Source organism: Cupressus sempervirens, chromosome 5, assembly GCF_028749045.1.
Source record: "Cupressus sempervirens isolate cs-2001-9-10 chromosome 5, ASM2874904v1, whole genome shotgun sequence".
Classification (NCBI taxonomy): Eukaryota; Viridiplantae; Streptophyta; class Pinopsida; order Cupressales; family Cupressaceae; genus Cupressus; species Cupressus sempervirens.
The window spans coordinates 317,306,604-317,321,275 of NC_143122.1; the positions used below are offsets into that span (position 1 = coordinate 317,306,604).

Below are 14,672 nucleotides of genomic sequence, written 5' to 3' on the forward strand. Positions count from 1 at the left end.
TTGACAAAGGGAGAAGACCTAAAACAGCAAACAACTATCCCCCCATGGTGCTTTATAAAAATAGTGCATGTACAACTGACTCAAAACAACGTTCATGACCCCCGGAATGCAAGAGTGACACTTTATCTCAGTGCGATACATAAAAGTGCTTCAAAATGATAGCTACAATGATCAAAACTGAAAACAAGCTGCAACAAAACAAAGTACAGCCTCAAACAAAGGAAACCATGATAGGAAAACGATCCTTGGGCCTAAAAACTTAGGAAAATGACTACATTTCTGAAAACATGACAGAACCAACTTTCCAAAAATATAAAGTTTTCAAAAAACTAACATGGGACGCAAAAGATATGCATGCCGGAGTCAAAAATAGAACTTTGGACTTTGACTAAAAAAACAAGCAATAAAAAAGCATCAAACCCTAAAAATACCTGCACCAATGCTCGGAACCAGCTTTCCGACGCTTCTTTTGGATTGGAAAAATACCTCCGTATGCTCAAGTTATGGCCAAAAAACCAACAGTAGCTCCAAAACAAAACCAGGAGAGGTGCATGCAAGGTCTAAGATGTTGATGACGCCATACTGACGTCAGCAATCCGTGAGCTTAAATTTGACGGCCATGTGGCTGTTGCCGCAAAAAAGGTGCCACGTGGCAAAGGAGTGACGTGGCAGGAGCCATGAGCAAAGTGCCACGTGGCAGCCCTGCCACATGTCATATGCTAGACACGCTGCAAACATTGACTGGGCCTCAAAAATCCACGCGGGCAGTGACGTAGACTCCCACACGGCAAATAACTATTCGCTGACTGTCTGCTGAGTTGGCGCTAACGCAGTCAGAGCAAAGCGGCGCAGGGGCGGCGGAACCCAGTGGAGGTGGCGGACGAGCTAAGGAAGGGTGGTTACCGGGTGGAGCTTTGGCGGAGCGGTCCTACGACGATGATGCCGACAACGAGCTGCGCACGGGCGGCCCCGCGGTGGCCGCTGGGCAGTGACGCATCCCAAAAATATTTTTTTAATTTTTTTTTTTGATGAAATCGTCCATACGGGTCCGTATGGCAGCTTACAAGCAAAAAAATTTTGCCTCACAAAGCTCTATCTCCAAAAACGAAAAGTTTTATATGAATCCTGACTGCAAACGACCTTCCGAATCCAATGGAAGCGTCCGTTTGGGCTGAAAATGCTCCGAAAATTCGCTATTCCCCTAATTTGAAGAAAAATTGCACAAACAAACTAGAGTTTGTGACTCTAAATCACGGCTTCAAAAATTCTTCAACGAAGCAGCAGTAGGGAGGCTCTGATACCATGTTGGAGTTGATGAAATCCAACTCTGAAGACGCCCAAGATCACCTGCATGCGAAAACCTGTCAAAGGGAAGCCAAGGAGAGGAAAAACGAGGAGCAAGGGAAAAACCCTAAACGGACATGAGAGAGAGAATATTGCAACACAAGAAAATATGTATTTACAATATGCTGAATGAGATATGTTATACAATGAGGGAGCCCGAATATAAAGAGCTCAAGGAACCTTCCAGAACAAGTTAGAAGATGCTAGGAGATAAGTGTGACAACTAAGCATACATCCACATAAGGTGGAAAGTCCTCGAACAATGTGAGAGGATAAGTATGACTTAGGAGAGAACAAACTCACGTATTGCGAACAACTTATAACAAACACCTAGACTACAACTAATAAATAAATGCATTTACCTAAGTAAGCTTACGTAAATAGAATAAATAATTAGTAAATTAATTATTTACTCTAACAGGTTTTCCTTGGACCCGCAACAGCCCTATTGCTTGCAATGGGATTTGTTTCCTTGGAACTGAGTTTTTCAAAAAAATTGTCACAACCTTCATTTTTTTTTTCTATACCACTTTCAGTCTTCAACATCAACCTAAGGTTTTTGACTCTCAACCAATGAGGCTTTTTTAATAATCTTCTGATTTTTTAGTTGGAACAAATTTTAAACTATAGATACTTTGTGGGTTTTTTCCCAAGATTTTGGGTTTACTTCAAAATTCCTTTGGTCTATCGAAAATCCATAACTTGGAATTTGTGTAAATCATATTTCTTACTTCCTAAGATTTGTACCTGAATTTGCCTCTATTTTTGCATTGGCATCTGTACAACAAATTTTATAATCAATTTTTTGCCTCTTCAGAATTTCTCATCTTTGTGCCTCAGAAAGAAGGCACAATGACAGCTTTGACCAACATAATATTGGAAGGAAGTTGCTAATTCAACGGCAAAAATTACAACACAGATAAATTGCGAATGATTAACATCTTCAAATATCATTGTCACAATGAGCTTGTTTTGGGTAAAGAAACCTGTCCTACCAGAGCTGGACAAGATCCTGATAAGTTTGACAAGCGCAACCGAAAAGTGGTCATGCTAACCAAACCTTTAGTTACTAATGATCAGCTGCCACAAGTATCATCCAAAAAGACAACTAAGAGATGTGTGTTGTCCTACATTTTATCAACACAAAATGTAGGTAATAGTACGAAACTTTTTCAACTAACTTTCACATCTCTTTGAGATAATTCACTTTTTCATTGGCAACATTGATCAACCAATTGTTCCCATTTCGCGTAGTGAATCTTTTTATAGAAGGCTTTCGTCAAGTCCTTTCTGGTTTTTTTTTTCATTTTGTTAGCCTATGCTTGATTTTTGAGGCCCTTAAGGTCCCTTTCTATGTTTTTGAGTGCTTCTTTAGTTGGTTCTAGTCTTTTTGTTTCCTTTAATCTCTTGCTTTCGATTTTCCATTCGATTCGGTATTTCTTAGGGCTTAATCCGACTTGTTAGTCAAAAGATATAACCATTTAAGTGGCCAAAAAGTGGACTTTCAAAGCTTAACTACATATTTAAAAACATTAATGTTAGATTTTAATGTCGAGCTGCACTTTTAGAAAAATATAACTTTAATTCATTTTATGTTATATTTCTAAGTTGCTTTATGACTTAAATTTATCACTTTAGTCATTATAGTACACGTTATATTATATTTTGATGTTGAGCGGTGTTTTAATATTTCACTTAAGTCACTTTATTGCATTATAGTCTATTTTGATGTTGAGATTTACTTTAATGTTTTATTTTATAACATTTAAGTGAAATGCTACTTTTTTAACATGTTTGCAATTTATATCTAAAATATATAGTGTAAATATGATATTTGATCCCTTTAAGTTATATTTTCTCAATAATCAATTTGAAATGTGCTAAATAGATCACTTAAGTGATGCAACTCAACAACATGTCTTTTCTTCTAAATGTTACATGCAAATGAATTTAGAGAATGAGATTTATCTCTTCCATGCAAATGCAAATTACAAAAACATGCCATTGCCCTCTTACCTTGCACACCCAAATGCAAAGACGTGTAAAAGCATGATTTTAAAAAATGGAATCACACTCCAAGAGTGTGATTTTCATGTAAAGGCAAAAATAAAACAAGCAATCACCCTTGGAGTGTGTGATTTACTCTTGGGGTGGAAATATTTGACTTATGCAAACCAAAAGCACATTTTTAAAACATGTAATGGCCCCTGGAGAGTGTGATTTTCCTTGAAGACATGTTTTCCAGCCCAATGCAAATATGCAAATGCCCATCAAGAGTGCAATTTGCCCTAAGAGACTATTTCCATGCTTTCTATAAACATATAAGGGGGCTCCAAGAGTGTGATTTGCCACTTGCTTGCCAATACTTGCATAATAAAAGCATTTGAAGGGCATATATCCCCAAATACATGCTACGTGTTACATGCAATGGCAGTCCAAGAGTGTGATTGCACTAAAAGCCACAAATATATGCATATTTATGAGTGTGTAATTTGGTCTTTGACCACATGTATACGCTCTCCACGTTCATGTTTTTCCTCTTGCACTTAAAAAATGCTACATGAAATGGTTCATGGAGAGCGCGATTTGGCTTGAAATACATGCTATGTGTATTTACCTCCATTTTTCTCCTCATGCATTTGCATCTGAAGACTGCAATTTGCACCTTGAAAGTAAAATGCCCATAATAGGGCCTTCTACGTCTGATTTGCATCAAACATTTGGAGAGAGAAATTTTCAACAACACCTTGCTCATACATGCAAATGCATTTTTCCTTTGAGACACCACGATTTACCTTAAAGCTTTGTCTTTTAATTTTTCAAAGGTTTTTGGTTGCTACATGCAAATGCACTTGAAGATTCTGATTTTGGTGAAGACTTGTTCATCCAAACTTCTATTTTCCTCCACTTTTGACTCACTGATCTCCAAGTAAGTGTAAGGACTCAACTTTGTTTGCATTTCCTACATGTTTTGCTAAAGTATAGCATTCTTTGGCTCATTTTTGGTCCATTATTCAAATGCAGCGCTAGTAATTTGCATTTGGCTTTTTAAATAAGCTTGTAAACTTCTTATTGTTGCAAATGCAAAAGTCTTCCAACTCCAAAAAGGAAATTGCATGTAAAGAAACGTTTTAAAGTTTGTCAAGTTTGAGTCAAAAGCAAGAGGTAAGTTTTGTTTTTTTTTTAGTTTTTCTTTCTTGTTTGTTGCTTGTTTTCAGTTTGTGTTTGGAGAAAAGTTGAAGTTTTTCACCCAAAAATGCAAGTGCATTTCCATGTTTTCGTCTCCCACACTCCATCCATTTTCCAAACCCACTTATTTTCCACTTTCCCATACATGCAATCGCACTCTCCACACCCAACTGCATATTTTACACAATGTAAAATGAGAAGTTTTCACCACATGCAATGACATCTAAAGAACCCGATTTGAGTGAACACTCAGATTTAAAAGCACCCAAATGCCTCCAACTTGCATTCTTGAACATTTCTAACCTTCTAGAGTGTTCAATAACTATCTAATCCATGCTACAAGCACTCATTGCTCATGGATCCATCATTGAAGCTCAAATCTCAGTGTTTTCATTGACCAAATCTCATTGGAAGATGCTTTCATCTTCATGTTGTGGTGCACTTGTAAAAATATGTCAAAACTTCTTCAAAGAACAAAGACATCATGTCAAGAAGACATGCTTTGATTCTCAACAAGCAATTATTCATGTGGTCTCCACCTTACCAAAGGCATCTTTGGAACTTAACTTCATGTGGGAAAGCGTCAAGCATTTTGATCTCAAAAAAAAAGACAGTTAAAGATGTCGATGGGAAATTTGTTTTAGGTTTACACACGGACATCATTGAGAAGGTTTTCAAAGTGTCAGAAATTCTAGAACGTGCAAATTTGTCAAAGAAGACAACAACTATGGAATGACAAAATATTTTGATTACATCAAGTTTTAAAATGACAACTAGCAATTCATTAAAGAGAATGTTGTGATGCAGAATACAGGATTAATAGAAAAAGGTGATAGCAAGAACCATAAACAAATGGCAAAGACAGTGGCAAAGGTAATCAGGAGCAACAATAATGGTCACCGAAAGGTTCAGATGCTATACCAACCGTCAACAAGGCAGTAGATGAAATTGCGGCCTAGGAATATGAGATAGTGGAACACAACTTGGGAAGAAACACAAATGATATGGAATGTGAGGAGGTCCAGGAGGGTATAGCTTCAATCAGAGAAAGGTTAAGGAAGGCAAATGAAAGGATCATAAAGTTGGAGGCCGAGAACAAATATTGGAGAGATTGCTAGCCTATCCAACAGTTGCACTAGGCAGCCCTTCCTCAAGACAGCGGGAGCAACCTAGAAGAGATATCGGCTCAGCTACATGAAGTCAAGGGTTGGATCCATGATACAATCCAAGATGGGGGAAATTTCACCATTTTGGTGCCTTCTCATTGGCTGCCATTTTTACACTTTTTTCATTAGTCCATTGACGAGGTGGCATCTTCTCATTGGTTAATGGGGTGGCAACCCTAATTAGGGTTTCTAGGATCCAATTTGGATTGTCGATTTTGCCTCTTTATCTCTACCGTCAGTTGTACATTTTGGCCTCTATATAAGGCCATTTGCTCTCATTTGTAATAGTCAGAGAAAATTGTTGCAAAGATAATGCCAAAATTCGCTATTTCTTTCTCATTGTTGTGACTTGCATGGTGATTAAGAGCCTTTGGTATTATTGCATGGTTTCTACTTCCAAATAGTTAGAGTAAAATTTCCTTTCAAGTTGTTAAAGTTGGTTGCATTTCAAGTTGTTAAGAGTAAAGTAGATGAATAGTTGCATGGTAGTATTAGTAGATGTTTGATAGGGATCAATGCTAGACCACTAGCATCCTAGCCGCTTGTTAGGAAGCCTTGTGTGGCAAACTAGTTTATTTTTCCTTTGAATCATTGCATCTATGGAGGTGGAGCCACTAGTAAGCTTTCATTAGATTCAATCCCCAGTCCATTTGCTAATCTTCCATCCATAGGCGTAGGAGTAAGATAGCAAGTAATTTAGGACTTAGAATTTGGAAGAAGGGAGTTAGAAAGACACCAATCATAAGAACCATTCACCCTCCACCACCATCACTTTCCCCACCAACATCATCTAGCATTCACACTGAACCACCATCTCCATCATCCCACCAAAGTCCAAGTCATTCTCAATAATATGCGTAAGGCCGCCTACGTAATTACCAGCAAATCATGTCAATAAACTGAGCGACTATCCACAAGTGTAAGGAACATTGGAGTTATTCTCATATCCCATGAGCATTAACTTTTCAAGAGATGAATTGTGTGTTTGATACTCCATATCAAATATTCAATTACTACTATGTTATGTAGTGGTACAAAAACTCTCATCAACAAGTTCAAATGATATGGACCTTGCTTGGGTTGGTGATGAGGAGGATCCAGATATTTTTGAGAATCCTTATGATTCTGATTAGTGAACATTGAATTATGAACTATGTTTTTTATTTTGGAGTTTGGACATGGAGTTTAGAACATGAATATTTGTGCCTACGAAGTTTCAATTTGAAGCTTGAACTATTTAATTGACATATGAAATATCTTGAATCTTGATCAATGGTGAAGTATCCTATGATACTATCAAATGATGTATGGTTGTATATTTCCAAGTTTCTAACTCTAAGTTCTTGTATTTATAAGTTTCTTAAATTATTTGCATATTTATTAATATTATATATATATATAGATGTTTCCAAACGCAGCTGTACCCAAAAAAAAAAAAATCTCACATCCGCTTTCGATTCCACATCCTAATCTGTGTGTGTGTGTGTGTGTGTGTTGATAGATAGATAGATACACATCATCTTCTTATAATTTCTTTATCCACCAAACAATGTTATTATACACATGCTTATCAGTCGAATGAGATGTCTGACTAAATCAATAACAGTATAATTAAACACCATCTAAGTAACCATCAGTTATTCATTGTTTGTGTAACATAGGTTGCAGGTTATCTTCGACTGTTTTTTTTTTAAGAGAGACACGTCTCAAATGGATGTTCCTCCCAATTGGAAGACATGTCCGTTTGTGACGTGTATCCTTGAAACTACTCCCTCTCCTATATAATAAATGCAATCGGGCAGTATTGCTATAACCGAATACATTAAACTGATACAGTATTTTAATAGTGAACATTCTTCAAACATTGCATCAAAAATAATACTTCTGCCATCACTTCGTCAGCACCAATTCATCGGTAAGTATGAGCTGTCTATGCAAAGTGATAAGAGTGGTGGGTCCTGCAGTCAATAGTGTGGCAGCTAAATTAATTAATAAAAGTAAGACAAACAAGATTATTGGAGATGTAAATTACAATCAATATATATATTGAAGTTTTTCATATGTAAATTAAATCAATTATATGTATTAATATAAATCTTTCAAAAGGCTTAACAATCCTTATCTTAAGTCGAGCAAATTAAATGAAATAAATCTGATATAGAAATTTAACATTTACTACGGCAAAAAAGTACTTGCAGAAATTGGTCGATCTTCGTAAGAGTTTCTACGAACAAGAGCTATAGGCTGCTGATAAACTAAATTTGTTGAATAGTGCTTGTGGTGTTATTTGTTTTTTGGCTGTGTTAGTTGTGTGCTGGCTGTTGATTTGCTACAGGTTTTCTTTGTTGCAGCATTTTATTTTTTGGGTTAGCTGCTGGTATGTTATGGTTATCTCTGGTGCAGCATTCCATCTTTTGGTTCAGTTGTGTAATCATGCCTATTTTCTGAGCAGCTTGATGTAAACAGGTCCCTTCAAAACCTATTTACCCTGATCAAAACAAATTGTAAATTTCCATATTAAATCCTTCAAATTTAGGTATAAAGAGCATAAAATAATACTGCCATGGTACAAGGGGAAGAAAATACTAGACATATCAATTGTTGTAAACATGCATGAGGTTTCCTATGTGCTTTCATTGCATGTAGAGGAAGTGCAGAAGAAGACAAAACAGCAGTTATATTACAAGAAACAACTGAGAATTGCACTAGAAAAACAATCATTGTTTACTTCTTATGGTAAACCAGATTAATACATGCTACAGTAACAAGATATAAAACATAACACAGAAAGACATGTAATGCTTCAAGAACCAAATATGTATTAATGCTTCAAGTACATCTTACACCACTACACAAGATAGATAGCAATGACTAATATTGAATGAATCCTCTCTCCCAACAGAGTGTACATATAGATCCCAAAGGTGTGCGACCCAAGCCTCGCGTCATAATAGAATGCCCTTCAATTACTGACACACACCCTTAACACATGTTTCACTAATCTCGATGGAATAACACACTTTTTTTGACAACATCATCCCCCCAAGAAGAAAGTTGTCTCTGGACGACATTAAAAATGGAGACGATACTACCAGACATAATACATCAAAACATATGCTAGGAGGAAGGAGGGTGCGTCCCAAAAGGTGTAGATGGCAAAGGCTGCAACTCGTGCACCTGTTGGGTTCGCTTCTTTAAATGTTTCTCGGCCTGCATCTGGATCTCTAGTGTTGTCTTCATTGTCTCTAAAATGTTCCCAAGTTCCGCCCCTTTTGCTTCAAGCTCCTTTTCTAGCAGACTCTTCTCTTGCTTCATTGTCTTGAGCTAGGCTATGAATGTAGTCCTCTCTAATTCTTTCTCTTGCTTTATTGCCTCAAGTTGAAGGACGAGCACTGCCCATTCCAACTCCCAGGCTAACTTGTTGTGTAGCCAAGTTCTCTTCTACTACAACTAATTGGATATCCGTCTATTCTTGAGCCCTCTCTACTACTACCTGATCTACCTCACTCTATCGCAAAGGATAGTAGGTGTCTCAATACACCTACACTATCTCATGAGTAAGGGTCTCCACACAGCTTTCCACTACCGGCTCTTCAACAATCCAGTCCTATCTCATCTCGGGAGACTCTGTGTCAGGCCATCCTCATGTATTGAAGCATGCGATAAATGTAGTAGGACAACCTACTCTCATAAACAAGAGAACATGCTCCAACTCCTAAACTACCAATGTATGAGCGGAGATCACCACCTCTCGACCTCAAGTCACTACATCTGCTAAGTAGACCTCAACATCCTCTTCCCTGGCCTTGGACGACCTTGATGTTGGCTGCTCTTATGTGCCCATCGCCATGTCTACTGCCTCCAACATCCTCTGAGCACTATCTACTTGAGATGGTCACTCATCCGCAGGGGTGGAGTGGTTCACTCCATCTGGAAGAACAGTAGGAGATACAACAATTTCCCTGCCTTCAACCTCAAGTACCTCCCTCATAGGTGAGAGAATGCTAGATGCATGTGCCATTGGTGTTTTGTTGAACCTCCAACTAAAATAAGCACACAAATTATGTGTCATAATTGCCTAGTCAGTACCCTCTCTAACTGGACTGACTAGCAATGCAGTGTCTACTGTGACAACGACATCTAACCCAATCACATCTAACCAAAACTATAGCACCTCTTGCCTATCATGTGTCTGCTCCTTTTCAAGTACCTCTGTCACCTCTTTTGACAAATCCCTAGTTGGTGAGGTGTGGGACTCTATCTCCAATACAGGAATGGTGTTAAGTATAACTACTACCTCAGGAATGGTTTCTGGCTCAAGAATATCATGGGTGCTCTCTCTGCCACTACTACAACCAGAGTCATATCGATAAGACACCTAATCTGTCTGAAAAAGTGCATACCCATAGTGATGGTCAAATGAGCTATCATGGAGAGAAGAGGTTGTGGGAACAATAATGGTGTCGTCCTGATTACCTTGACCTCCTCATCCTTTGTCTATATGATGTCCCCCTCATTTGCATCACTAGCATTTTCAAATGAGGTGTCATGTTTGTCATTGTTCGTGTCCTTGTGCTCAAATCTTGAGTCTACCTCTTGTCTACGTTGTTCCCCATGGCCTTCTGTCCGCCTGGTGTGTCCAAATGACACCATTGCATAATGGGAGGTTCTGTTGGAGCTAAGGGTCCCGGCTTGATCTGAAGCCTATCAATTGGGATCAATCTCGTTGTGGCATCCATAAACAGTCCAATCGCACAATGCGGCTATAGAATGTTTTATGTTGCAATGTCATAAATTCATACATTCGCTCTAAAAGCAACGTCGCCCAGTGATATACCCTTCCTATTATAATCTCATTCATCAATGCTATCTATGGAAATGAGATGTTTGAACCACTGTTGGACCCCGTAAGTTTTCTCTTCACCAAGTCCATAATGTAGCGCCACAGTCCCTACCTAATGTTTGATTTCTTCAGCCCTCTTCCTCTGGAAATCCGTGTCAAAGCTTGTTTTTCTGCGTTAGATAGGTCTCTGCTCACCATGGTTACGAGTCGCTCCTTTGCCTCCTATTTCATTTTCTTTGCTATTAAATTGGGTATGTGTTTTTAGTATCAACGTTTCGGATCCCTCTCGATGATCCATCATCAACATGTAAGAGAGCAAGAGATGCAAAGCAGCAAGTTGCCAACACTGTCTAAGCAAGAAACAACTAACAATTGTAACATAAGAATAATGATTTCATATTAGAACAAGCATATACAACTATGAGTCTAAGGTTGCCATAAAGGATCACACTCTTGATAATAGATTTTCATTACCAAAACAATATTGATCATGTCTTCAAGCAGCTTAACATTGCAGTAAACTTGTAATATTAATGTACCTACATATCCATTAAGCTTTCTATAATTGTCATCTAGAATAAAAGACATCTCAACAAAATAAAGGTTATTTTCTATAATAGACTAAAAACTTCATTCCTGATGTAAACCATCATTTAGTAATTCTAGGCATGAGCCTACAACACAATGGTAAATTGTGAGCCTCTTATTTGGGAGGTCTTGGGTTCGAGTCTACTTGAGCGTAATAAATAGCGTAATAAATACTAAGAATAATTAATCACAACACACAATAATAATAATTAATCTTGGCTTTGGCCTCTTACTGATCAAAAAAAGAAAATCATTTAGTAATTCTAACTTCCACATGGCATAATAAAATCCTCATAAGCATTTTGATGAGTTTTCCTCTCTCTTTAGTACACGTGTCTATTTCTTATCCCCATCCTGAGAAAAACAGAACACTTGAAATAGTGAAAATTAGGAAACTTACAAGTGAGATGCTTTTGAAGATATTCAGAACCCAATCTCCATTTCCATCAGCATGCCGCAATCCACCATGATGTAAATTTGCTTCGTTAAAGAAAGCACATAAGATACTCTGTTAGAACGCAATTCAAAATATATAAATATAGCATGCATCAAATAAAAGAAGAATTCAATAAGCAAGAAGTGCCAAAATTATAAGAAATTTTCAAAAGGGCTAAAGAAATAAGCTCTTATGTGTTAAAAATAAGGGTCTTATCTACTGCAACAACCATGCTGCTGCTGGAGATATTAAGATTAATTCATTCTCAATAAATCTTTTAATGTTCTATTTTCTTCTATGTTTTCCCTGAGCTGGTATCTCAGTAGTTCTGTTCTTTCCATGATCAAACAAATCAATATTTTGTTTAAACTCTATTTTCATTTTTCTACAGTTCAAATTCAAAATATCCAAACACAGGATTTCTTCCACAGAATTTACAGTAATCAGAGAATGCTTTTTTCTAGATATAACAGCAGTACTAGAGACATTTTCTTAATCACATGGAAATACGTCAACAATGGCATCAATCTTTGAATTGTCAATGGAAGAACCAAATGCATTATTGGCCAAGCGGCTGTAGATAATTGAGAGGTAATTTGTTTTGCTGGCCGAAGCCAAATTTCTGACCTTAAATAATGTGAATGAGGGGTGTATCCTCGAACCATTAAAGATGAGAAGTAGGCTATCAAAATCTCGAATGTTACAGAGGTAAACTGTTAACCACCATAGCCATTGAAGATCTGAGAAATTTCAACAGCAGGCAACATAAAAGGTATTGCAATGTAAGAAGACATTCTCGGCAGCAGGGAACATCTTTCTTTGAGGCCAAACAGTTCTTTAACAATTATTGGAGCCATTCTGTCAAACAGTTGGCGTGCATGCCTTGTCCAAGCCTGCACATGGCTAAAGCATGTATGCAAGTGAAGGGGTGAGAAATTGATATCAGAAGAACACAAACAATCATAAGAGACAAATCTTAAAAATGGCTCGCAATCAAAATCTGAAATTTTTCCTCTTCATTTTTCCTCCACACACAAACCGTACCTCATTTTCTTCCTACATTGTACAACCCTCACACCTCCTTGTCACATTGTACAAACAAGTCTGATCATTACTATTGTACAGTCTCCTGAGTCTTCCGTACGAACATCATTTTGTCCCCCACCCCAAATATCACACCATACGGCCTCTAGGCATTGCTGCACCATACCGACTCTGGCTTACATTGTACGGCCTCTAGTCATGGCCGTACATCATCCACATTGCTGCACCGTACAGACTCTGGCTTGCACCATACGGCCTCTGGTTTTACCGTACATTGGCTTTGCACCGACCATACACCATCAAACCAATTCTGCATATACTAACCATACGGTATCCTATTCTAACCATGTAGCCCCCATCAAACCGTACGGCATTTCTAATTGCTCCCTCAATTGACATTTTCAGCTATTGACAGGAAAATACTAATACAGAGAAGATGTAGGGGAGAACAGGAACATTACAGAACATGGATCCATAAAATGGGCATATACTCCTTGTTTACCATTAAATGAATCCATTGTCTGCCCAAGCACATACATAAAAGTACCAATCAAATAATTCACATTACATTTATTACATATCTTGGAATGAGTTTGATCAGCGATCATTTGCTGTTCCAATATAGGAAATTATATTGAGAAGTGAAGGTACAATTAGAGACAGCAAAGACCATATATATGTGTGTATTTGATATGGTTAGTATCAAATCGAGGAGTGGAAGAAAAAGGATATAAAAGCAGAATTAAACAATTTACATGTGCACACACACACACACATACACATGTGTGTGTATAGATATATATGTATGTATGTATGTATGTATATGTGTATATATATGTATGTACGTATGTATATGTATATATATACATATATATAAAACTTGAGCATCAAATAGAAAAGGAACATAAGAAGAGGAAATAAAAATATATATTTGTTCCTCTTCATAAGGAAGAGATAAGGAAAAATATAAATCATTTGCAATGTCGGTAGGCATTGTATGACAACAAACAATGTTGTAACACCAGTTGATAGTGATTTACAAAAGGATATATTTGAATCCTAGTAATGATAAGGAGCCTTAGGGGGTCTAATATATAACATATATATAAAACCTAATAGAAGTATGGCTAAGATCTCATTATTGCCTTAGATAAAGAAGGAAGGCCAAAGCAATTCAAGGAATGGCAGTCTAAATCCCAAAAGGATAGTTCCCAAGATAGGGTAGGGATCAGCAACCCTGAGCGCCTTGTGGGCATAGTCCCAAGATGGCTATGGGCTTGGATCTGTAAACTTTGAGGGAATCTATTGGTGGTCTCTAAGCAGCTTGGATTGTATTCAAACCTTCTCTCTCCTTACAAAAAAGTAATATCGGATCAAGCCTAGCAACATGTTATATTACTTAATACGAATGGACAAACCCCCCTACTTGTATTATATATTTATGAAAATCACTGCATTTTCTTATCATTCAATTTAGGATTAAAGATTTCAGAAATTTAGGATAAAATAAATAAAGTCCCAAGAAGGAGTGAGAAACATGTAGTTAGCTAGAAAAATGGTTAGCTAGAGATCCCCAAAATGCTTTTCTTAAGTTGAATGTAGATGGTGCTTCTCAGAGGAATCCTAGGTTATTTGGAGCACTGATGTCTCTATTCTAATCAAAATTTATTTACATTCATTAGCCTGATTACCAAATGTTCTTGTAAGCTACATGGTGAGTTGGGAAGATCTCTAAAGATCTTAGAGTGCTTGAGTTGTGTCTCACAGAGATATTGTTGGTTGGTAATGAGTTCAATGGTTATATGTAGCCTCTTGATACTTTTGGAATCAGTTTTTGACCTTTTATGTGCCCTTCAAACTTTTGGGAGGATCAAGCTATTTTTAGTAACTCACCAAGTCACTTTGGGTCAATATGCTACGACTCCAGTATGTAATGTCCCCTCCCCAAAAGAAGATTTGTCAACTAGATGATAATATTAAATAGATAGATTATAACATAATTACAATATAAATAATAATAAATCTATTATTGTAATAATACATAATATATCATTAATATAAT

The 14,672-nt window shown here is 37.2% G+C and overlaps 1 protein-coding gene across 5 annotated transcripts in view; it reads right to left on the bottom strand.

The window, feature by feature from the left end:
* LOC149555927 (uncharacterized) overlaps nucleotides 1-14,672 on the bottom strand; it is a 174,754-nt gene that overhangs the window by 143,019 nt on the left and 17,063 nt on the right. For all 5 annotated transcript variants that reach the window (XM_089830031.1, XM_089830032.1, XM_089830028.1 and 2 more), the window contains exon 4: nucleotides 11,531-11,610. In XM_089830031.1, the coding sequence (XP_089686157.1) occupies nucleotides 11,531-11,610 (80 nt within the window). The remainder of the gene's footprint in view (nucleotides 1-11,530; nucleotides 11,611-14,672) is intronic.